Source organism: Triturus cristatus, chromosome 5_2 (genome assembly GCF_964204655.1).
Source record: "Triturus cristatus chromosome 5_2, aTriCri1.1, whole genome shotgun sequence".
Lineage (NCBI taxonomy): Eukaryota > Metazoa > Chordata > Amphibia > Caudata > Salamandridae > Triturus > Triturus cristatus.
In genome coordinates, this window is record NC_140588.1 from 974538834 (window position 1) to 974565126 (window position 26293).

At 44.1% G+C, this 26293-nt stretch overlaps 1 protein-coding gene across 1 annotated transcript in view; it reads left to right on the forward strand.

The window, feature by feature from the left end:
• LOC146829514 (UDP-N-acetylglucosamine transferase subunit ALG13-like) overlaps positions 1–26293 on the forward strand; it is a 45666-nt gene that overhangs the window by 14552 nt on the left and 4821 nt on the right. The window contains exons 2-3 of the mRNA XM_085608214.1: positions 4448–4610; positions 22089–22227. Coding sequence (XP_085464340.1) covers positions 4448–4610; positions 22089–22227 — 302 coding nt within the window. The remainder of the gene's footprint in view (positions 1–4447; positions 4611–22088; positions 22228–26293) is intronic.

Here is a 26293-nt window from a genome sequence, read left to right on the forward strand (position 1 = left end):
TGGCTGAATGCCGAGGGTAGGCCTATCTCTATTGAAGAACTTTATTACCAAGGATCAATGGTTGTATGACTCCTTGACTGCTAATAACTGTGGGGGCGTGGTGTAGCCAGACCAATAAACACCAAACAAGGATCCCCACTGTCACCCCTCCTGTTCCTCTAGAAGTGGGACCACTATACGATGTGGTCTGTTGTTCAGATGACAACCATGTGATATCTACGCAAGGTGGACAGATTAAAGCGTTCTTAGACGCAGGCTGAGGGCAGAATCCCAATACTGTCCTCATAACGGGGCTGCATGTAACTCCAGGTGATTAATACCGCACTCTTAGGGAGTCCGTAAAGTCGGAGTATCCCATGACTGCTGCACAAGACAGGTGTGCCATTATTTTAGACATTGGGCTGTTCTAAACACCCAAATAAATGTCTACTTTGACAATCTTTCAATCCGAAACCAGTACACGCTTGACGGAAATGCGTGAACTAGATAAAGACTTATTTTAATCAAATTAATTTAATGAAAGAAAGAGCCTTGTTTTTGCTATCTCTGTGATTGTCGTTTATGCATTACATATTGTTAATTGTATATTTTCCGTTCGTGGATTTCTCTCATACCTATCAGTACTTTATTCACTACCTAGGGTGTGTTTCTGTAGGCTACCGTAACCATCTCCTGAGGCGTTTAAGCTGGGAGCTACGAATCTTTTTTAATTACTTGTGTGTGTGAAATACTCTGTGTGTTTTAACCTCACCTGAAGCACTTCCCTGATCCTTCCTCCCCGCGCAGCCGAGCAAGGCACTGCAGCGGGTCGCAGGAGGATCCCCGTCACCCCCGGAGCACAGGCCACGCCCACCGACCTAGGCCACGCCCCTCCCCCTGGCCTATATTACAATGTGCCTCCCCCGGACGTGCAGCGGGCGGGCGCAGCGGGTGGGCGCGCCAAAGGCAGCCCGTCCGCGACCGGACGGGACCAGGGGCCATACCCCCTATATCCCGCTCCCCACACACCAGGACCTACAGCCCAGAGACCATCTATAACGCGAGGACAATAGGTCCGGTATGTTGCATGCACACTTACACGCCCACTGAACTTACTCCATACTGCTTCGGTTGCGGACATACATTCAGAACCAACAAGTTATCAGATACCAGACAGGAATATAGTATGTTCCTGCTAAACTGTAGGTCTTTACCAAAACACAGGACAGAAATCGCCCTCCTGTTAGAAGAACGCAAGCGCGATGCAGTCTTCCTGACGGAAACTTGGCTTACACCCTACTCTGAGCCACACATAGTCATATCCCTGCCCCCCGGTTTTCAAATTAACAGATTAGACCGGATGGAGGGGAGAGGGGGAGGTCTGGCAATCATACTCAAAGATCAGTATCACTGCCGCACCACTCCCGAATCAATCCCGGAGTGCGAGAGTCTAGCATTCAGTATAGACTTCTCTCCTAACAGCTCCTTTTCTGGCACTCTGGTCTATCGCCCCCCATGTCCACCCAAACTATTTCACAGATCACTCCCCACCATTTTAGCCGAACAAATTATAGCCACTTCTAACTTTACACTATTAGGCGACCTTAACCTACACTTTGACACCACCCTAGATCATATTGCTATGGAACTGGTGGATGACCTAGCGGCATTACAGTTAGATCAGCGGGTCAAAGCCCCCACACACTCAAAAGGTCACCTACTGGACCCAGTTTTTAGCAATTGCACAGAGTTAGTAGTCGGCCAATCGATCGGCCTTCCCTGGACCGACCATTCTCTTATCCCTTTTACCTGGTCCACCTGCAAATCTACACCTCCTGTACCTCTAGTTGAGAACACGAGGAATTGGGCCAGATTACCCATCGAGTCATGGATTCACAATTTAGAATCCACCTGCCCGTCTCACAACGCAGACCCTAGCGTAGCACACCAGGAATACGAAGACTGGATTATAAAATCTCTTGAAACCTCCCTTCCACTTCGCAAGATTACACCTAAAAGGGCACATAAATCGCCCCCCTGGTTCTCAGACACCCTCAGAGACAAAAAACGTGACCAACTAGCCCACCAAGTAAAATCAGGATCCCCACGTGACCCAGCTCCACCAGAGGCCATGATACAGGTGAGCCAGGCCACCCTGCCTGTAGTGCTGAACCTCTTAAATGCTTCCATCTCATCCTGCACCGTGCCCATTGCATGGAAGAAAGCCATGGTTCGGGCCCTGCTTAAGAAGCCAAATCTCGACCCAGAGGATCCTAGCAGCTACCGCCCAATTTCGCTGCTCTCTTGGGATAGCAAAATTCTCGAGAAGCACATCAATGTCCATCTGATGAAGTTCCTCGAGAATAACTTGCTACTGGATGCTACCCAGACAGGCTTCAGACCCAGGCATGGAACCGAAACCGCCTTACTGGCGGTCACCGAAGAAACCCGAAGGATTCTGGATCAAGGAGGATCAGTGGCAGTGGTCCTCCTTGACCTAAGTGCCGCCTTTGATACGGTCAGTCACTCCACCCTGCTGAACCGCCTATTTAACATCGGAGTAACAGGCAATGCACTTAGATGGCTCGAATCATTTCTGAGCAATAGATCATTCCAGATTTTTGACGGGGATACGGTGTCTGCCAGCAGATCACTGTGCTGTGGGGTACCGCAGGGCTCCTCCTTAAGCCCTGCGCTATTTAACATCTATATGAAACCACTGGCGGAGGTCGTCCAGCCGTTTGGTATTAAGATCATTTCATATGCTGACGACACTCAGCTAGTGGTTTCCTTGGCGCAGGAGGGCAACAGACCTCTTTCATCAGGTCTTATGAAATGCCTGGAGGAAGTCAAGGAATGGATGACAACGTCCTCCCTAAAGCTCAATGGGGATAAAACAGAGCTGATGTTCCTAGGACCAACATCTCCAGTACCATTTAATTCCCTCTGGCCCCCATGCCTGGGCACCGCCCCAGCACCCAAAGACAACATAAAGAGCCTAGGGGTATGGCTTGACAAGACCCTTTCCTTCAACACCCAGGCCACCAAACTGTCTGCGACCTGTTTTGGCCTCCTCAGAATGTTGAGGAAAGTTCTTCTCCTTCTACCGATGGAGGCCAAACAGGTAGCAGTTCAGGGTCTGATCCAGTCCCGGTTGGACTTTAGTAATGTCCTCTACCTTGGTGCCCCGGAATTCACACTGCGAAAGCTCCAGGTAGTCCAGAACTGCGCAGCCCGCACCCTGCTGCAGCTGCCTTGCAGACAATCAGTCAAGCCCGGACTTAGCAAGCTGCATTGGCTACCGGTACGACAGAGAATTGCCTTCAAGGCAATGTGCATCTCTCATCAGGCTTTCTGGCAGACGGGACCAGCAATTAGCCGCAATTTAATAGCTCACTACCACCCGACCAGAAATCTCCGCTCCACCCAGGCCTTTCTAGCCTCAATACCCAAAGTAAAAAGAGCGAGAGCTGGTGGCAGGATGTTCGCACTAAATGCTGCCAAGTTGTGGAACTCTCTCCCTCTTCAACTTCGGTCCAATCCCAATCTGCTGTCATTCCGGAAACAATTAAAAACCTTCCTGTTCACTACCCCCCTTTAATTCTTCTGGCTGATCCCCCCCTCAGTGCTCAGTTGCCACTAGTCTACACTAGCGCTTGGACGCCCCTGGGCAGCAATTCGCGCTTTATAAATTCACTTTTCATTTCATTTCATTTCATTCTAGAATGGGACTACACCCCCTTCCCTTGTTTCTCAACTGGACTGGTGGAGCAACGATTCATTCACATTGCTTGTAAATACGTCATTATGTGTACGATCGCAAGTGATGAACAATGTCATATTACATATAATGTATGAATCTGGAAGATACTACTATATTTTACTTACTGCAGTTAATACGTTGTTTGCTTGATGTACCTAACTAACTTCATAATGATTACTCATGCTTGATCCTGTCTGTTATACGTTTATATGATGTATGACATGTTTAGATGCTGAATAAAGGAAATATTGAGATAAAAGTCTGCCACACTCATGGCTTGAGACCAAACGTATCCCTTCCCTATACGTTTATATTTTGTATGACCTGTTTAAATGACGAATAAAGGAAATATTGAGATAAAAGTCTGCCACACTCATGGCTTGAACCAAACCTATCCCTTCCCTCTGCCAACTCCTTCCCCAAATGAGTCCAGTTCTCCCTTGTATGCATCTTCTTCAGCACACCTGCTTACTCCTGTACCTTTATAAGCGGCTGTTTGTGCTTTTGTAGCCACAATATTCCTGCTCGTTACCCTTGTGCTGTGTAAGAGGCTCCACTGCGTCTCTTGGCTAGGTGCACCCCTGATTTAAATACCAGCCAGTAGCACTTTAACTGAAAGTATCCGCTTGTTTTGAAATATTGATGGGGTGGTGTATACATGAAGGAACTTCTGCTAAACAGCAATTCATAATATTCCTATTACAGATATTCCAAGACCTTGGCTACAGAAAACTTATCCTACAAATCGGTCGAGGCAAAGTGGAGGTGAAGCCATCCAGCAGCACTGAGTTCAGTGTGGAGGTCTTCAGGTACAAAGACTCCTTGTCAAACGATATTAAGAAAGCGGATCTGGTCATTAGTCACGCAGGTAACTCTTCGCTAAGTAACTGGATATTTGCAAAACCCATGAGTGTGCATGAGCGTCTGTTATAATTGGCGATTCATGGTGAACTGGACTGTCTTGCCTCCCTTAGGAACACGTCACTCTTTGGAGGAGTCGCATTGTTGTACATTGGGCGAGAAGGAGTGCATTTCAAACAGAGATGTTCATCCTCTGTGGCCAGTTTTAGTTTATGGGAGGCTGGCTAGGTTCCCCCGACCACAGCTTTGCACAGAACCCCTAACAGAAGCATTGTATACGCTCTCAACTGTTTTTCTTTCTCCCTGAGCTAGCTTACTCGCGCTCTCTTGGTGCTAATTGCTCTCCTCACTTTACCCTAAGGCCAGTTGGAGAAACATAGGCATCAGTTCTGGGGCCTCTTGCTTTCCCCTTCTACACCAGGGCCTAGGTAACACTAGCTCATCTTTCAAATTCTCTTTACATCTATATCCGGATGACACCAGGTCATCCCACCCTTCAGACAGCATCTGAAGGTCTGGGATCTGTCACTAGATGGCTATCGGCTCCCTCATGCTGAATCCATCTTAAATGGAAGTAATCTATTTACCTGCAAACCTGGCACCAGTTGTTCTCCCAAGCCTCATATTGTTTTGGTCTGCAACTCTTACGTCAACACTATGAGCTAGACACTTCGTTGCCTACATTCATCCCAGTCGTGGGCGTGGTATCTTTCATGACCTCTACAGCTACTGCAACCACATACCGAGTACTTAATATATGCAAAGTGTGCCCCGACATTACATTCCATACAGCAAAAACACTAATCCCAGCATCAATCCTCATCAAATGAAACTCCTGTAATTCAGTACTCATCATTGCAAACTAGATCAAAGTCTGATGAAAGACATCTAATGAAGTAAAGAAACAAATACACGACTCCTAGGCTAGTCCCAAGGTCCCAATACATTACTGCACAATTAGAAAACGAGGTGAAAGGTGTAGTCCACCATTATTGCCGCTCCTCGGTGACGTGTGTGTGATCATCTGTTTATTAGTAACTCCAAAATAAGGTCCTACCGTTTGCAATTTATGCTACCTTTTCCACCTGTGTAAGTTTCCACTATGTTTACAGCAAGAGAATTGCCTGAAATGTACCTTTATTTGCAAGGTGCACCACTACCTCTACCTATGCTACACACCGTCCCTTCACCACTTACTATGCTGCTGCACATAATGCTGCCTCTTTCTCTGCCTTGCGCTGTTCCCAAGGCCTCTGGCAATTATGCCCATCCTAATGATCCATTACCTCCTCTCTCCACTCCACCTACGCCCGATCACATCATATGTGTGCACAGTGACGAATCTACAAAGATAACACAAATCACCTCATCTACCCACTGAGAATAAACGTCACACTGAACACTGAATACTCACACACCATCTTTCATGAATTCTTTCTCAGTGTGTTTATGAAACAAGCACTGCAGGCCTCTAGAAATCAACTCTCCACTCGCTACAGAGGGTCAGATGTTATTAGGGTGAGCTATTGTTATGGCTTAAAGGTCCTGGTCAGGCGAGAGCTCTGGGGAAGAACAGGTATCCGATAAATTCAGCACATAAGTGAACAATAAAGATGCCTTTAAATCCATCCAGAGGGGAGCTGGAATTATATTCCTCGTTTTTGTGCCCTGAGCTGCACTCTCAGGGCAGTATTTTATGCCATTCAAAATTATTTACTTTTATGGAGTGGTATCAAGTCAGCTACATAGGAGAACGGTGACGGTATTGGCGACTGTGGCGGCTGCAGCTGTGCGGGATAACGCTTGGTGTGGAGCCGGTGTGGAGGCGGCGGCGGGATAACGCTGTTGGGGCTCCTGCGATTTTCCTGCAGTCTACCACGGAGGGAGCTGGAGGGAGTTGGGGAAGCTTGCCAAGGTGAGTCTCCTGATTTCCCGATCTCCTGGGACCCCTAGTAGCTTCCCCTTGTGGGTTTAGTTCCCGCAGCTCTTAAGACTACAATCCCCATCCACCAGCATAACACTATATCATAGCGTCAGCCTGTAGCTGCCTTCTTTCATCCGCCTTACTCACCGTGTTACTTACGGTGTCGAAGTCAGTGGATAGTGTGGTTGTGCCTACTTGTAGTGCCTTGAACTGCAGCTGCCAAACCTGCTGGCCCTGCCCAGCCGGTCTGGCTTGGTTGGCTCTGGTCTTGGTCACCCCACTCCTGCCCTGTGCTGCCCTAGTCCTGCTCTAGTGCTTGATATGCCTGGTTTCGCTCCCCCTGCTCCGTCACCGAACCGACTCCCCTGCTTACACTTTGGCACTGACCTTACTGGCTTCTTGTTGGGACCCTTAAATATACCCCAGTTCCATTTCATTATTGAACTGATCGTGTTGGCAGGGCTACAAGGGCCACAGGGGTCGTAAGGCAGGTCATCATGGGCAGGGGGTGTCCAAGAAGCAGTGCTCACAGCCGCAAGCCTCGTGAACTCATTGCAAAACCAACAGAAGTAGAACCAGCTCTTCATTGGCAACGCTGTCAAAACAAGTAGACCAATGAGATCCAGGAGAACAAGGAAGGTGCTCTCATCACCGAAACAAAAAAAATTAAAACAGCTGGCAGCAGTGGCAGAGGGAGCCTCCGGGAAAACTTTTAATCAACCGATGTCCATGTCTCCACCTGACTTATTGAATCCTTTCCCCCATGGACGAGACCTTGTTGGTAATAGAGACCGCATTTCTTCATTGTGCCATAAGACCATTCAACCCTTTTCGATCCTGGAATATTAAAAAAAAAACACCTGGACCACTTAAGCCCCTTAACCCATTACAAACCTTGGAGGAGCCCAAGGTTAGCAACGTCCAACAAACAACAGAGGCAACCATTCATACGTCATCAACTAGTAAAACCACACCGTCATTGGTTACCCCCAGTACTAATTCTAGCGTCCGCTTATCTGAGGACGACTTGAAAACGCCTCCAGCGCTTCCAATGGTAACTTCTCCGGCCACCCAACAGTCTTTATTTTGTCATTCACTTTCACCACAGGAAAGCCGCATGTCTCTTGCTTTAAAAAATCATTCATGGACTGAAACAGCTGGATCAAAATCTAATGCTGTGTTACAACATTCAGATATTTTCATGTCCATGTCACTTCAACAATTGTATTCAAGCCCTTTACTTGCACAAAACAACCAATCTTCAAGTTTCAGAATACCTAATCCCACCGTAACCCAACGGGAAAGATCTCCAAAGGAGAATGTTACACCACCATTACTGCAAACGCTTTCAAATGTAGCAGCAACTACAGTAGCACTCACAGCTACTGCTACAGCTGCAGCCACAGTCTTCACAAAGTCCGAACAAGGATCTGTTAAAACAGACCTAAAAGACCAGTCATCACTGGACCTATCCTTTTTTCTTAAAGACTCAGATAAATTATCCGATCTGAAATTAGAACCTGATCCACAAGCTGCCCCCGACATCTATGTCAATCATCTGGCCACAACTGTTGCAAGCTTTTCAGTCCACAGTCACGGCATTAAACTACCATTATGATAAATTGGAGGTTGACCTTTTGAACACCTTAGCCTTGTTTACAGCAAGCATCGACAATAAGTTAGAGAATTTAAACAACCTAATAATAAGGGCTCCATCATCTTCAAACTTGGTCCAGTCAGTCTGCTGTTGCTCACCCATCATTGACAGCCTTTCAGCACTTCCAGCTTTTTAAACTTGTGTTTTAGATGAAGTCAAACAACTATCAGGAGGCAGTGCCAGCAAGAGTAAGGTTCAGGCCCAAGTACAGTGTACAGACCCCGTCAAAATAAATGACAAGTCACCGATACCAGGGGCAGATGGGATTCTAGAAAGCAAAGAGCCAAAATACCCTGAGGTACTTAAATCGCACCATACAGTCCAAGGGCTGACAAAGCCGGTCAAGCAGACACCACCACTGTTGCTGAGCCCCCAAATTGTGAGTGGCTCAACAAATGCGGCGGTCAATGCCCCTAAGGTAGACCTGGACCTTAAACCATTCACCTCGGCCTCACCCCCTCCTAAGATTATCTCTCAATTACTCCATCCTCTAGTAAGAGAGAGAAAAAACGACAATGCAAACAAAGAAACAAATTAATAATAAAACCTGTGGTGGTATCCCCTAAATTGTTCCCATTGTTTAAGAACTTGGATAATAAACGAGCTTTGAGCCCTACTCCAACAAATCAGGACCAGTTGACTACAACAGCCCCTCCAACGCTAAATGTCCAGCAGCTCACTCCGGCACACCACCAGGCTCAAACCAACCCGCCTTCCGGCCGAAGAAGTCCTGCATTAAATCCTTATGAAGTTGCGGCCGTTGATAAACCAAAAGAGTTTTTAACTGGTACGGACCAAGTAACTGGTCAAACACAAGCAGCAAACACAAACCTGCTTATTGAAACAATTATTCAACCTCAACCCATTCTTTATTCTTGTATTCAAACTGTCCCATCAGGAGCTGGAGGCTACCAACCAAAAGTAACCTTTAAGAACACTTTAATGCTGCCTGAGGACTCCTTGATAACATCGGAAGGGCTTCGGGATAATCCTTTGTCTCACCCTGGAATAGTACCCGATCCTCCAATTGAAAAAAACACTTCAAATGACAAGGGTCATTGTCAATCAAGTCCTGCCGACGATTTCCAGTGTTTTAAAATTCTCCTCGTTCCTGAATATAAATCAAAAGGCCATCATGATGTTCTCAATAGAGCAAACATCATCAAATTATCGAAAGGAGTTCCGGGCCTCTATAAATTTGCATCTGAAGATATTGAATATATAGAATTTCTTCCGCCAAGAGGGTCGCAACCCTCTGAAGTAACCTTGGTGACATTTAAACCTGCTACTTGGGCTCGAGTTCTCCTAGCCTGTAAAGACATTTTTCGGTCATGGGGAATCAAAATCTATTCCCACTCCAACCCAGGCTACCCTTTGGCACTAGCCAAGCAACCAGCAACTCAGATAAGTCTGTCAGACCTTGACCAGTGATAGAAGTAAACCATACTCATTTCTAAAAAATGCAGTTGGGGATGCACCCCTAACAGGAAACCTATGGTCTGCGCTCCCGAACTGCAATGAAACCCAAGACTGGGGGTGGCTATCAGCAGACTTGTCTTGTAAAAACTCAGCCTGACCTTTCAGACAAAATAGGTCAGAATTGAACCCTCTGGAATCTGTCAAATTTAACATCCCCCAGCCTCAACTTACAAATTCTATAAAACACCAGTCGCAGCCTCGCCTCTCCCTGTGTTCATGGAACTCAAGGATCTGGTCCTCCATCTGGTGACCTACCGATCTGGGCCCACCACCTCCCCCGGCTTCAAAAGTCAGTAACCTAGGAGTTCTATTTGATGATAAACTTACTTTCACCTCCCACTCTAACGCTATCATCTCCTCATCCTTTTACACTCTAAGGATGATTAAAAAACGTTTACCTTTCCTTCCACCTAACGCTGTTAAAACCTTCATTAACACACTAGTTATGTCGAAAATCGACTATTGCAATGGCCTCCTAATTAATGCTCAGAAACGGTCACCAACAGACTCCAGATGGTACAGAACTCAGCCGCTAGACTGATAACAGGTACCCCTAAGTAACAGCCAATTTCAATTTCATCAGTAGTACGAAACCTTCACTGGCTTCCTATCATAAGCAGTATTAAGTTCAAGGCCCTCTGCATTGCCTTCAAGGCCATTCACAAAAGCGGACCGGACTTTTTGAAGAAATCTCTGTGTGGATACACCCCTAATAGAACCCTCCGGTCCTCAACTGCCAACCTCCTGCACATCCCCCGCACAAGGAAAGTAGCCTGGGGTGACAGAAGATTTATAGTCGCTACCGCTAAACTTTGGAACTCCCTTCCCCAGCATATTCAATCATGCCCAACCCTGCTCGCCTTTAGGAAACTAATCAAGACTTGGCTTTTTAATCAATAGGCACCTCATCTCTGGCTCCAACCTCTACCAGTTCGCAGCGCCGAGACGCCCCAGGGTATTTGCGCGCTCAATAAATTGCTTAAATAAACAAATGGAACATTAGTGGCCTTCACCTCAAAATGTCTTCACCAGAGACTCGAAACTTTACTTTTAGTCACGATCTAATTGCTGTTCAGGAAACATGGGCCACTCGTAATTGTCCTATTGATTGATTTATTGAATACTGGAAACGAGCTGTTAGAGTCAGCAACCATGGTCTCCCCAAGGAAAGATTGTCTATCTACATTTCATATAGCCTAAAGGGCCCAACAGAGTTATTAAACTTCGATGAGGACTGGCTGCTCGGAGTTAAAGTTAGCTCGTGGAGACAACAGCGATCTCTGCTGTTGCTTAATGTTTACATCAATCCAAGCGTACGGACAAAAAGAGCTCACCTAAATCGCCTGCTTAATATCTTGAGCAAACTGGTTGTGGCCTTTCCCTATGCCGACTGTTTGCTTACCGGGGACTTCAATACTAACTTGTTTCATGGAAACCCGTCGGATTTGGAAGGTCTCCCCTCATTGTCTCTGTCGGCATTGAAGTCTCAGTCCAAACCTCCAAATCACTCATACTGCGCTTTGGGGGAGCTTTGTGTGTTGCAACTTTTCAGTGCAGGTTTCATTGTAATGAACGGCAGGTTCGCGCAGGATACTCCCCCAAATTGGTCGTGGACAAATGGCCGAAAGTTTTCTTTTTTAGATTATACCATTTGTAACTTAGCTATGTTTTCTCACTTGGAAAACTACAGCATTAAAGCTCGATCAGAGAGCGACCATCGACCACAAGTCGTCATCATCAATACTAATCCCGTTTTTCATAATTCCGCCCCAATAACTCATAAAGGAGTCCACTCCAAAAATGTAAAACGCTTAAGATGGAACGATGAAATTAGTATTAACATCAAGAAGGAATGTCTGTCTTTTACGCTAGGTGGCCCCTCTCTCATAGCTTCTCATATTGCTGATTGGTCAAATTTTTGTTACCATCTGTTAAAACTTTTTCCATCGCATTGGCACCCTCACACGACTATTTGTAGTTCCCAGTTTTCTATTTCAAGTCAAACCATGAAATTAAAAAAGATCAGAAATACTGCCCTGCGGGCAACCAGGAAGCATCCAGAATCTAACGACCGTCTGATCGACTACAAAACTGCTCAAAAAAACTATAGACAGGCATACCAACAAGACAAACAATTCCATCTTGATCAATTTTGGTGCAAACGTCTTTGGGAAAGCAAAAATCGCAACTCACGAAAATTTTCGGCATTACTGAACAAACAACTTAATGGAACAACCAGACAGGGGAGTGCAAATATTGCTGAGGCTGAATGGGTCACATTTTTGATTGACCACTTTAAGGCCAATGGAGGTGTAGACTTTCTAGCAACAAACACCTCCATTATGTTCAAAGACGGGCCTTCGGAGCACCAGGATTGCTCCCAAGAGCTGATGCAGCATCAATGCGAGACGATCTTTATTACCCAAGCAAGGCTGGTCAAAATATTATCAAAAGCTAGACCAGACAGAGCGCCAGGTCCAAATGGTCTGCGACAGGCCTTGTTTAAAGCAAATATTCCCTACTGGGCACAACAATTAGCAACCCTCTTTAGATCTGTGATGAGTTGTTCAACCATACCAGACTGATGGCGAGGGGCAGTAATTCACCCAATATATAAGTCCGGCGCCCATTCGTCCCCAAAGAACTATAGGTTGATAGACTTACTAGACAATGAGGCAACGTACTTTACGAGCATCTTACTTGAAGAACTGAGCTCCTGGGCGGACCAAAAAGGTTTGATTCCAAAAAACCAAATGGGCTTTACTGCAAACTCAGGTACAACGTCCAATCTATTGGCATTATCAATACTTATTGATTATTCGCGTATTTCATCTAAGCTGGTCTGTTGTTTCGTTGATTTTAAAGCTGTCTTTGACCGGGTCCCCAGAGCAGCACTTTGGGCAAAGTTAATGAAATGGGGAATCCCGGTCAAACTACTGGAGGCCATTGTCCAATTACACACCCACACCTGGATTCAAGTTAAGCTTGGTACTGGCACACACCTGTCTCGAAAAATTCCAACAACACGAGTGAAACAGGGGTGTGTGCTAGCCCCACTGCTTTTCAGCCTGCTTATTGCCGATCTCTCAGCCGAACTGGATGAGACAAATAGCCATTCCCCCAAGATCGGTGGTGTGCAGTTAAGTAATCTACTGTACGCTGATGACCTTGTTCTCTTCAGCCTTACCCGAGTAGGATCTGCAACGATTGTTAAACAAACTACATAGTTATACCGTCAAGAACAACTTGGAGGTTAACTTAAAGAAAACCCAAGTGGTTATATTCGGCAGAAAACGTTATGGAGGTGGTGGTTGGTCATACAACAACTCCAGTCTTGTTGTAGGAAAATCCTATAAATACTTGGGGGTTAACTTTGACTCTAGTGGCACTTTCGCCATACACCGTAGTGACATTTCAATGAAAGCCACAGCTCTTCAATTTGAATTTCTCAAAACTCTCAAAAAAACTGATGGGTCCGAGTTTAACCCCAATGATGGAAGTTATGAAAGCCAAAGTTGGCCCCACGCTGTCATACAGTTTTGAAATTTTCAGGGGAAAAATCAGCACAACATTAAATCAACACGTGACCAAGATTTATAAAAGTGTTTTTCATATGCCGAAATCTGCCTCCGCCGCACAGATTAGATTAGAACTGGGCCTCTTAAACTATGCAATCCTCAGCTTAGGTGCCTACTTAAATCTGTGCCATAAGATAAGGCGGGCTGAAGCTGGTACCCTTGAGTCAATGCTGTGGTTGGACATTAGCATTAATAATCTAAGTGGGTCCTACAGTAAATTCTTCAATGAATGTGTACAGCAATTTTCAGCAGGTGACCTTTGGAATCTAAACCCTAGTCAAACAGCTTTTAAAATCAGCATCAAGAAGCGCACCCGCATCCTGTCCCACACCATCGACAAAGCTTCTCTTGCCAAACGCAAGCATGCATGGGTAGTAATTAATTCCTATCCGCTGGCATCACCGTCTTTATACCTGCCCTGCACATATTCTTTGCATCTACAATTGCGATCCTTGGCACTTAGACTGGGGGAATGGCACCTGCTGAAACACTTACCCATCTGGCGTCGCTCGTCAGATAACCAACAGTGCAGGGGTAGCGGGGCCCCGGTGGAATCTATGGAGCATGTTGTATGCCTCTGCCCCGCTCTCCTGACTCAGCGCAGATTAAAATTGAGGCCAGAATGGAACAGACTGGGAGTTCGGTCCTGCAGGCAGGCAATTATTGCTTCTTATGATCCAGAGAACACAGCCTTAAATATAAGTTTTACCATTTTTATCTATCACGTATATCGTAAATTTAACCAGCAAATTGCAGGCCCGGTAGCAATTTTAAAGAGGCCCACAGGTGTTTAAAACAAAACTGTAGACCCACAAAACTTTATTTTGGTCTCCACTGTGCTCTCTATGCCTGCAATATTAGGGTATGCGATCTCGTGCGAGTCTACTTTTTGACAGCTGTTTTAATGAAACGTTTACACTCTCTGGGTCTCCTTGCAACTCTGGGCCTTCTTCTTAGATTCTGACAGTAACACTTATTTCCTTGTTACATCATTAACATTTTTGCTGCTACTTAGTTTTAAAATTAGAATTTTTATATTATTTTCGGATATTTTAATTATCTTTTTTGTATATGTGTGGTATGTATGTCCTGCTTTTATGATTATATTTTAATCAAATAAAGTAAATTCTGGGGTGCCTTTAAATCTTGTCACATTTGCTGTGTTCAAAAACAGAGGTCATATGTCAGCTTATGTCTTCTTACAAATTGCTGTTTATTTTATCCTGGAGACTAGTGTTTACAATATCCTCTAACTTTGCAATTCGAGAAAGAAAAGTAAAGTGACTTGTCTGACAGTCCTGCTGTGGTAAAGGAACAGTGAAATGAAAGCCTGTAAGATGTCAGTATTTTTTCTAACACACATTTAAACAGCTTGTAAATGAACTGTACAAATATTTCCAAATATATTTCAGTTGTTAGGTAAACTTTTTAAATTCTGAAGTGTGATGGAAACAAAGATTTTAATAGGGTCAAAATAAATCAGAACACTTTAGTGATGTGCAAATGATAAATATTTGTTGAAACCCAATTACCACACATTTATCGTTTGTATACTATATAGTTTTATCAGTAAAACTGCATTTCAGTGGGAATGTTTGTGGCCATTTCAACGGAAAAATGCTATCTTTCTGTTCCTTTCTGTCTGCCTTTACATGGTGGTCGGACCACCATGTGAAGGTAGAAAGGAAAGGAACATTGTAATCCCAATGGCAGTGTCTCCGCAGGCACCACCCCCATTGTAGGGATTACTGTCCGACCAATGCTCTGACGGGCTCCTTGAGCCTGTCAGAGGTGTCAGACGGTCTCTCCGCCCGCTGCGTTCCGACTGACTGCATCCTAATGCTGCGGTCGGACCGCTATCATGGCTGTTGGGCGGACCGCCACCGACAGGCAGTCGGTGGCGGTCCGCCTGACATTCTAATGGGGCCTTTAGTGTTAGCTGCAAGCTCACCATAGTCTGTGGCACTTTTCGAAGAGGCTATTTTAACACAAGCTGGTAAGTGCTGAAGGGCATGCCATTATAAGAGGTGTACAGAATTAAAATTTCACTAGCAGAAATCTAACCGGGGTTGAGGTGATATCCTGATGCAGGCTTCTTTAGTTATACTCCTCACGAATGGTGTAGGTATTCCCTGGTCTGGATCTAATCAGTGGAGGGAATGTTATCACTGCTCCCTCCCCCTAGTACCTGTGTAACAATTTTACCCATAAGAAATTCAGCACTGCGCTGCTAGAGCCTAGTGGGGAAGTTGACGCATGTCACGAATAAGTTGATTCTGAGTTCCCCCACTTTCCCCGCCTTTCTCACCAGCAGGTCTCCAGGGATGTGAGATAGGGTGGGCCTTTGTGTCTTTGAGACCAGACTGACACAGATTGTGAGAGAAACACCATGCCAGGAGAAAAACTGTGGAGGAGGTGATGGAACCAACATTTAATGCTCCAGTGATTCAGAGGAGCACACCCCTTCAGATCTAAATCCAAATGATTAAATCTTAAATGACACAGAAGCTCTTGTTTCCATGAAACCGCCTTTATTGAGAACAAGCATTTGCTTTGGTGGTATTCTGTTAAGGGTGAAGCGACAGACTTGTAGCTTCTTGCCTCAAGAGAAAGTTTTGAACGAAGAAGCATGATCTAATGCTCACTCTGCGGGGAGCTACCAGCCTACTGGCCTTCAGAAAAGGCCTTAAAACCTGGCTGTTTACCCAGTAGCCTGTTTTTTCTTGGATGTATTTGTCTGGCTTTTGGTCCTTTTGTCTTTTTAACGTCGTTATGTTATTGTGTTGCAGTCCTCCTTCTCCAAAAGCGCCGGGACACTCTTTTTGAGTAGCCGTGCGCTATACAAAAGAATAAATAACATAACATAACATAACAACAATGCAGCACAATAACAAAAACGTTTATCTTAAAATACCTGATTATTTCTTATAATAAGGCGAGATTAGCTTGCCTTTAAAATTTTCATTAAGACACTTGACAAGGCAGCACTGTTTCTGTTACCATGATCACGAAATCAGATTATTGAGCCGTATTTCTACATAAGGTCACACTTCTGGAACAATGTGGTAACTTTATTGGTGGCACCTAGATCAAGTGGTGTCACTGTGGGAGAATAAAACGCCATACAACACACAGACAAGCATGCAGCCGTAATAGCTCACTTTCTGTACTGCAGAAGATACATCTTTGGCGTACCTTCCCTCTCCAAGTGCTAGTGGAATATTTTTGCACCACTTTTCGGCCTGTTTCATAATCTGGTCCCAACAAACTGGGAATGAAAAGGACTGGAACATTAAAGTAAGAAGTAATCTCACCCTTAAATGTCTAGCAGTCCGTGAGAAGGTTCACTAAGCATTCAGGGATTTCACAATTAAATCCAGGCAAGTCAGAACTAGGCCAGAATTTTAGGATATCCACATAAGATAGACTTGCATGCAAAGAATCTAATCGAAAATCATCTACATAGTTGTTGGTTACTCTGAAACACTGGCACGGTTCCAGCCCTAATGGACACCACAGAAGTTGCGCAGTACATTTCCAGTTGCAGAAGCGCACAAATTAAAAATGAGCATTTTCAGCAAATTGTGTAATGCAGTTTGTAAAACGCATCACCTGGTGTTCAACCAGTGACATACAGAAATCTTGCATGGCTTGACGCCAGCATTGATAGCGGAAGTCATTTTAGCTTCTGTATACTGAAGCGTTATCACAGGCATCGCTAGTACACAACAAAGATTTCACATTGACACCATCAGTACAAACGTCAGTGACTCAAAAATAGGTAAAGAATACGTGGCTGCCGCAGAAGGAGTGACGCAAGGTTCTGTTACACTCACAGTAGAGGTACAACGCATATGTCTTGATAAAGCTTCCTCCCCTCACAGACTAGATAAAACTGTTGCAACACAATGCCAGTTTCTCGCCATCACAAAACAAGTGCAGATGGGCCAGTATCACTGCATCTGTACTGTCTTCCTAGAACAGGTTCAGAAGAGCAGCAGCAGCATGCTAGGACGGGAATGTCCCCTGCATGATGTCATCATATTCACTTGCCGGCATGTATCTGGTTTCCTGTTTTTTTATTTTAGCTCTAGCATCACAATAAAATAGCATATGCACAGAGGCCTAAACTTTTCTTGTGACACAAGAAAGGCCCTGCACTTGTCCTGTGACCTGGAGGGGCACACCTGGAGTGCCCTCATTGACAGAGAGTGGACTACTATCCCTGTCTTGTCACATATAGCTGTTGTGGCACTGTACCATGTTTTGTGAATCCACAGTTGTAACCAGGCCTTTTTGTCTGTATTCATTTGACTACACTGACATCCTGGATGTATGTTGTGCATGTATGTATAGCCTACTTGGTACATGCATGGATGTATGTGTGAGTGAGCCAGAGTGATGAAGGCTCCTTGGATACATAAAACTTGACACTAGCAAGGCGCCATGAATTTCAATTAATGAGCATTGCTATATGCCGAATGCATATTAGGTTATTTTAGGTTATATTTTCAGCCTAGTTTTTGAATGGCATGTTTCTCCTTCTGTTGCCTTGTTGTTTCTTTCAGCGATCGGGGTACCGTTGCACACAATTCTGGACCTTCTCAGTGACTCGAGTCTCAGGAGCCAGGTGGCTTTTTGTCAGGTCTGTGCAAAGATAGGTTTGTTCGGTGCAGCAATTAGGGATGGAACCTGTTGGGTTAACGGAGGATAACGGTGTTAATTTCATACTGCGGTATATGTTTGATGTCTAAGTGAGGGAGCCACTGGACTTTTTTGTTTCCGTCATTCCAGGAGGATGAAAAGTTACTCATTTCACGGTTGATATTTTTGGGTTGTGTTGATGTGGGAAATGCCATCGATAGCTGTGTAGAGTAGTGCTGTGACTGTGTGAGAGATGCTACCTATGCATCCTTGGTGGCAGATATGGGTGAAGGTCTATCTAACCTGTTTTGTTGTCTCTGTTAATGCTGGTTGTGGACGAAGTGAGTTGTATTGTTGGTGAGTATCACTTTGGCAACGTGATTTTGGCGGTGTGTCACCTAGCTTTTGTATACTGAAGTGTTATCACAGGCATCACTAGTACACAACAAAGATTTCACATTGACAACATCAGTACAAACGTCAGTGACTCAAAAATAGGTAAAGAATACATGGCTGCCGCAGAAGGTGGGACACAAGGTTCTGTTACACTCACAGTAGAGGTACAACACAGATGTCTTGATTAAGCTTCCTCCCGTCACAGACTAGATAAAACTGTTGCAACAACAATGCCAGTTTCTCGCCATCACAAAACAAGTGCAGATGGTCCAGTATCACTGCGTATATACTTTCTTCCTAGAACAGGTTCTGAAGAGCAGCAGCCGCATGCTAGGACAGGATTGTCCCCTGCACGATGTAGTCATTCACTTGCCTGAGTGCGTGACGGCATGTATATGGTTTCCTGTTTTTAGGTCTCGCCTGACCCAGCCCATGCGCTGGTCTGGCGAGACATTTAGTAGGTGGGTTTAGAAAGTGCTACCCACATTTTTGTGCTGGCAACAAGCTACAGTGCACGATGGTGTGCACGCGCACAGCTGCTCCCCGCATTCCCCCCTCCCTTCTCGCCCAGCCATCTGCCTTTCCTGCGCCAGCCTTCAGCACCATACCCCTCCCCCGCTACTGCGCGCGCATGCCTAGCGTGCATCATCGCGATCACTTTTGCTTTTAGAGTGATCGCGATGAGGGATTGTCAGTGTGTAAGGGGTAGTTCAGAGTGCGTCGTTGTCTACACAAAGCAAGCAGCACAGATCCGCTCACCTTCACAATCTAACGCCTAACAACCGCCGGCCGGGAAACAACAAAGGAACAACAGACCAAGCATGACTGACCCTACACTTGCCATTACAGCACTTCAGTTAGACTCGGAAAACGAAGGAACAGTTGCGCCCCTTTCTCTCTTCTCCCCCATGATTGTGTACTGCTCTATCACTCTATTCCCGCCCCACTCTTCTCCGTGGTCTGTCTACTGCTATAACCCTGCCTCCTTCAATCCCCTCTGTTTCCCCTTCTCCTGCCCGTGAGCTGCTCTACATTCTAGACCCGCCCATTCCATCTCCTCACGCCTCTTCCTGTCCATGTGCTGCTTTGCTATCCTCATAGCCCCGCCCTTCTTCCTCATTCCCAGTGCTGATCTAGAAACATTTTAATACCGCCTCTTCCGCCCTTCTCCATCCTCACGTCTTTGTGACTACCCCCACCCTTTCACGCTCGTGCCCGCACGTGCTCTGTTCACACACTGGGGGCAGCTTTGCATGATCTCAGCTGACAGGCGCCCTCTTCCCACCACAACATAAGCTGATTACGAAGGGAACAAGGCGCATTAGAAATCTGTCTGTTTCATCTCTTTTTAATCCCCCGCTCATGCTGGACCCCTCCGTGTTACTGAAGTTAACTTAAGTAAATAAATATTTATGGCTTTTTGTCAGGTCTGTGCAAAGATAGGTTTGTTCGGTGCATCAGTTACGGATGGAACCTGTTGGCTTAAAGGAGGATAACGGTGTTAATTTTTTACTGCGGTATATGTTTGATGTCTAAGTGAGGGAGCCACTGGACTTTGCTGTTTCCGTCATTCCAGGAGGATGAAAAGTTACTCATTTCACGGTTGATATTTTTGGGTTGTGTTGATGTGGGAAATGCCATCGATAGCTGTGTAGAGTAGTGCTGTGTCTGTGTGAGAGATGCTACCTATGCATCCTTGGTGGCAGATGTGGGTGAAGGTCTATCTAACCTGTTTTGTTGTGGAAGGAGTGAGTTGTATTGTTGGTGAGTATCACTTTGGCAATGTGATTTTGGCGGTGTGTTACCTTTACAGTGAACCATTTACCTAGTGTTACATTTACAATGCATTTTTTATATTGTATGTCATTTTCATAGACTTATAGCTACATTCTATTTTAGAACGGGTTTTTAAAGTGATATAGGGGCAAAGGGTGTAGTTAACAATCAAAGACCATTGTCTATCAAAGATATTTAACCATCACAGACTGGCATCTCTCAAAGATGCTTAACGGTCATAGACCCGTACTCTCATCTTTTACAGACTGTCTTCTCTCATTTATGTTTGTCAAATGCCTGCCATTGTTTTTCAAGATGTCCTACAATATCAATAGTTAGCAATGTTGTATTATGGGACATGTGACTGCACAAAGTGAGGGTGAAAAAAAGAGAGTCTATGGGGTAATGGAGAGGGTAGGATACAGGGGTCAGAGGCAAAAGACCATGGGATGAATTAGGGCCTGACAAAGTTAGAAATTGTCTGGGTTGTCACGGCAGACCAGAGACAATCGTATTGGAGTTGGTCTGCTGCTCCATTCATCACAATGTTGGAGATGGGCCTGGAAAGAAGACCACCTTGTCATCCCTTGCCCACAATGTCACAACCAGACATGTCTTTCAAGAGTCCTCTTGATCTGTATGCCAGCGGATAAGGAGAGATTTGATGGGTGAGGTTAGGGCTGAGCTCTTTCCCTAAATGCTTGGGCTTCAGGATATCAAGGCTTGGAGTATCTCTCTGTCAGTTGGCAAACACATTAACCAGGGCTCGAAAAATGGTACTAGTCCTGCAGGTCTAGTGCCGTGGAAAATTCCCTCGACCTCACTTCAACCTACTTGACGTCCATCTCCGAAAACGGAGCAAAAGTGATAAGATAACAAGATTTAAAGGCATCTTTATTGCTCATTCCCTTTGTGAGCAATAAAAATGCCTTTAAATCTTGTTATCTTGTCACTTTTGCTTCGTTTTCACAGACAGAGGACAAAAGTTAGTTTCTCTTCCTACTCCCCAGAAAGGACGAGTAGGACCTAAAAATAGCTTGTCCTCCTCAATTCTCCCTCGCAAATGCGAGCGGGCGAGTGGATTTGTCGAGCCCTGCATTAACCCAGTACTTGCTTAACCCAGTGCACCAAGGTTAGGGCGTAAAAGGACAGCAGCCTTCAACCTAGGTTCTCTGTTTGGATGCTCTAGTAGTCAGTATAGTCGTGGCTGAACTAGGACTCAGCATGTTTGTGGCACTTAAATGACAGTAGCAACAATGTCCAATCTGGTATCATTCATAAAGCGAGTAGAAACAGTATTGTATGATACAGTAAATCTGTCGCAATGTTCACTCAGTGCCCACCTGGTTACAGATTATCTTCATTGAGTGAGCCTTGAGTGGATTTACAGATGATGGTTTCATACATCCCTGTCCACGCTCTGTGTCATGGACAGCTTCTTCTTCTGTGATGGGCCTTTTTGATGGCAGGCACAAATGTTCTTTGCTCCCCTCTCCCAACAGATGCTTGAAACCCAAATCTAGCAAAGCAAATCCTCACGGCTCTAAATCTGCTTGGCAGGCTTTGAGGAGGAAATTGAAAATTCAGTGTTGGCGGTCGGTTCCACAAATACACCAATACTCCATTGCCCTGCAGTGTAATCCAGGGGGCATTTGGGTAGGTCTGTGGACATCCTGATCCCTTGCAATCTAGATCGAGCTGAAATGGTATATACAGCTGTACAGAGATTTCTCCTTTCCTCTCACCTCACAAGAGCGATGAACAAGTTGGCATTAAAGGAAGTCTATAGAGCAAGAGTACGGGTGAGTAACTTGGTTTATATTGGGCGGGGATTCCTTTTTGGGGTCCGTAGTATTCCTCCCATTACTCCATCACAGTGGCCTCTGGACACTTCCACCTCTGCCAGTGGGATGTTTTATTGAAATAATGAAATTATTTACAGTGTTTTTCTAAAGGTTGCGTTAATCTGCTGAAGATGTCTCTGTGTGGATTGCTGGAAATGATAGATTACCTTTTTCATCCCTTGTGTAGGAGCTGGGAGCTGTTTAGAAACCCTTGAAGAGGGAAAGCCGCTCATTGTTGTTATCAATGACAAGCTCATGTCCAATCACCAAGCAGAGCTGGCACTGCAACTTTACAACGATGGCCATCTCTTCTACTGCACATGCAGGTACACCTTTCATAGAGCAGACATGCATCTGAGTCTCGTGGGGGGACTTTATTGGGCTCCAGGTGTCGAAATCTTGGCAAGAAACTGAAAATAGCAGTTCACACTGAGCACCAGGAGATCCTTATAGTGACTTGCGTCTTTGTCGCAGTGGCTGGGATTCTGCTAACTTCTTAAGCTATAATCAAGGCCGTAATTATGTAATTCAACAGTTTTTCTGGTTTTGCACAATTATTTACCGTTAAATCCATTGCCTTCTGCATAACCTGCATATTTCATGAATGATGCCTATGAAATACAATGCAGCTCACTCCTGTTTATGTATATTAATGTTATCCAACATAGGGATTCTACCATGTATTATGCGAATATATATGCACCCATGTGTGTGCTGCTATTTTTATTTGAAGTGTTTAGTCATACGTGAAAAAAGGTGCAAAAGGATCAGAGCTCCTTCTCTCAATTTGTGGGAAGGGCAATGTTTCAAAAAATTGTAAAATACCCCTCACACACTGAAACCTGATTATTAAAGGTCACTTTTTAAATCTTGATGGCTGCATTCTGCTACTAGAGAAGGCAGCATTCACCCAGATGGTGTTAACATCCTGCATTATTGATAGGATGAAATCTATTTGTCAGAAACGGGAAACACTCCTTTACTTAAGTAGGTGGAAAAATGTTTTATTATTTTCACGAAATGTTTTGTTTCTTCGTTTTTACAGAGTACTCGAGATTTCAAACGAGTACGAAACATTGTGCATCTCTTTTTAAGTTCTCTAGTCTTTAATCATAAAATAAAAAGAGGGGTTTCTAGGAACCCCGAAGCAATGGACACAGAATAATGCAAACGCCAAACTCCAGTGCAGTTTTAAAACTTAGGTAGGATGCACAGAATAAAAATGGTGCATCTTTTATTACGTGGATAAAATATATTTGGGTTTGTTTACTAAAGAGTGCAACATTGTTCTGTGAATAACAGGTGTTATAATTATCAAACTCAATTGTACCAATTTTATTGACCACAGACGTATGAAGAACTGGGTTGACTGTGTTGGGATTAAAACCTTAAACTGTTGCCTGGAGCTCCAGCAAGGAGCCCTGAACTCACGGATGTATCTCATCCTGTCAGCAATAATCTGTAAACTTATATATATATATTCACTGAAAAAACCAAAGGTTTCACACACGTTATAGTTAGCTGGACATTTCTCTCGTAAAAAAACAATGAAATTCCCCCGTTATAGTTAGTTCAGATAACTATAACTCGCGCGCCTGCAATCCACTGCTCATGACGTCACATATTACATCACTCATGACATGGTCAGTGGCATCACTCATGACATCACTGATGACATCATCCTTGTGAGTTATAGTTATCTGAACTAACTATAACGGGGGAATTTCATTGTTTTTTTACGAGAGAAATGTCCAGCTAACTATAACGTGTGTGAAACCTATGGTTTTTTCAGTGAATTTGCAAGGTTTTTTAAATGCTAATTCCTAACTATAACGTGTGTGAAACCTATGATTTTTTCAGTGAATTTGCAAGGTTTTTTAAAAGCTAATTTCTAAATATAACGTGTGTGAAACCTATGTTTTTTTCTGTGTTTTTGCATGGTTTTTTGAATTCTAATTCCTAACTATAATGTGTGTGATACCTATGGTTTTTTCATTGAATTTGTTTGTTTACATCATTTTTTTCTTTTTTTTTTTCCTTTAAACACTATTCTACCTATGTATATATTCATGGTTTTAATGCATTCTTCAATATAGAAAGATTCACCTTTTTCAAATAAATGGTTAGATATAGTTGTATAACATAGTTAATATCTTCAACAAACCTTTATCTTTTTTTTATTTTTTTTAGCGTGCGCATACGGTAAGCTTACCGTAAGCGCACGCTTCGCTTTATTTATGGTGAGCGTACGTAATATTTATACTCCGTGTGCGCATGCTTACGCAATTTGCGTACGCGTCCGTAATTCCTACGCGACGCGTAAGCGCATGCTTCATACGCGCGCGCACGTTACGCGGAAGTGTACGAGCGTGACTGTAATGCGCATGTGCGCGTGCGCGTGTCTTTCGTACGCGCATGCGTACTTTTACCGTACGCGCTCGGTAAGCTTAACGTGCGCGTACGGTTGGTCATGTGATCAAGAAACAACACTTTTGATTGGTTTAAACTACTTTCAGTTCCAGAATCTTCCTACACCACACCCATTCCCCTCATTACTGCTTGTGATTTCCTAGGAGAAGGAGCTGAATTGTCTTTGGGATACAATGGCAGAGCAGCAGTCCTCTTCTGAGAGTGAGCAGGGCAGCAGCATCATCAGACAGAGAAGGAGGAAACAAAAGAATTCTTTTGTTTGGGAGTATTTCACTTTTCCAGAGGGGCAGAAAAAGGTAAATGCTCCATTAGTCACCTGCTCACTTTGTGAGTGTGTCTTATCTAGAGGTAACCCAAGGAAGAAGTATTCCTTTGGTAATCACACTATAGTGAGACACATTAGGGATGTACATCCCAGGACTTTTGCTCGACATACTGAAGCAAACCCTCAGTAAGTCACCCGAGCACACCCGCAGAAGCTCAGCCGAGTACATCTTCGGCAGCTCAGCCGAGCCCTTCCTCTGCGGTGGGAGCATCACCCTCTTCTGCTCCTCTGGAAACGAACCCTCGATTTCAGAGGGTACAAATGAGGTGCACCAGATGTTATGGTCTAATTGTTCATGGGGAGACCAGTGTTTCCCTAATAAACAATAAGATAGACCAGCACATCTGTGGTCCTTGTTAATATTCCCATTCTTTCTTTCCTCTGTCCCTGTATTAACACAACGGCTCTTTTAAGAGCCAACCTTACCTCACAACTTTTTTTAAACATTTTTAATTAAAAAATTTTTTTACCGTACGCGTACGGTACGCGTATTTATTTATTTAAAAAAAAAAAAAAAAAATGTTTACACCCTACAAGATCCTTGAGGGAGTACAACGGAAAAGAGAAAAGCAGATAGGGGAGAAGTGAAAAAAAGGGAGCATGAAACTAAATGTGTGATAAATACAGAAATTTCACACTTACCTGACCAACAAAATAACTTATTTATTAATAAAACCATCATATTTATAAAAATAAAAGCTGCCCCTTTCCTACAAATGCCATTCTTACAGAACCAGACCAACACAAATAAAATCTCTTCAACAATTCCTGTGTGCACACAGACTCGTGGTTTGATTCTAGGCACAAAACATTATTCCTCAGTGATACCAGTACACCTTAACTTATGGTGAAAACATACTCCATAATATTTTACAAGTTCAAGACAGTTAAATATCTCCCAAACCACAAAATGTAAAACACAACTTTTAAAGAAGAATCACAATTCTATTTTTTATATCAAAATTCACCACATACATCCCCTCTCAAACTCATATCTCACCTTTAAAATTAGTTAGTTGAGAAAGAAATGTGGCACTCAAACAGCAGATTATCAGAGTGAGAATCTCAGAGCTGTACACCTCTCTCCTCCCACCAGAGCCAGTAAATGGCAATGTTTCCCTCACTTTTTTCACACATATACATGTTAATTACAAATCTCAGTGCTTCCAACATTTTTTCAAATGAAATCACACATTTCTATTGGTTGAAAACTGCAACCCCTTTCCAAATGAACCCTTCCCCCAACTTGACTTCTGCCTGCTACCATAGCAACAGCTCATGGAACACTGGTGTGAGCAGAGAGGTCAGAAGTTCAGCACACAATGTTTCTATTCCAAACAGCAAGAGTACTTCACCTGTCAAACCTAACAGCAAATCCAAATTAATCTTCTGTGGGAACACAATTTTCTGAACCAATACAAAACATGCTTCTAAAAATGTACACATACAGCCTAGTTTTAACTGTAAAATGGTTTGAATCAGCCAATGAGTTCTTTTTATTTAAAAAAAGTATGTATGCCTCCATTTTACAACTGTCTTTCATTTCATATTGCCATTCTACTGAAAGACACCTCCTGAGTGCATCCAGATCTCCTTGAAAGATGTTCACAGTGTGGATTGTAGGTCACAGCTATGTC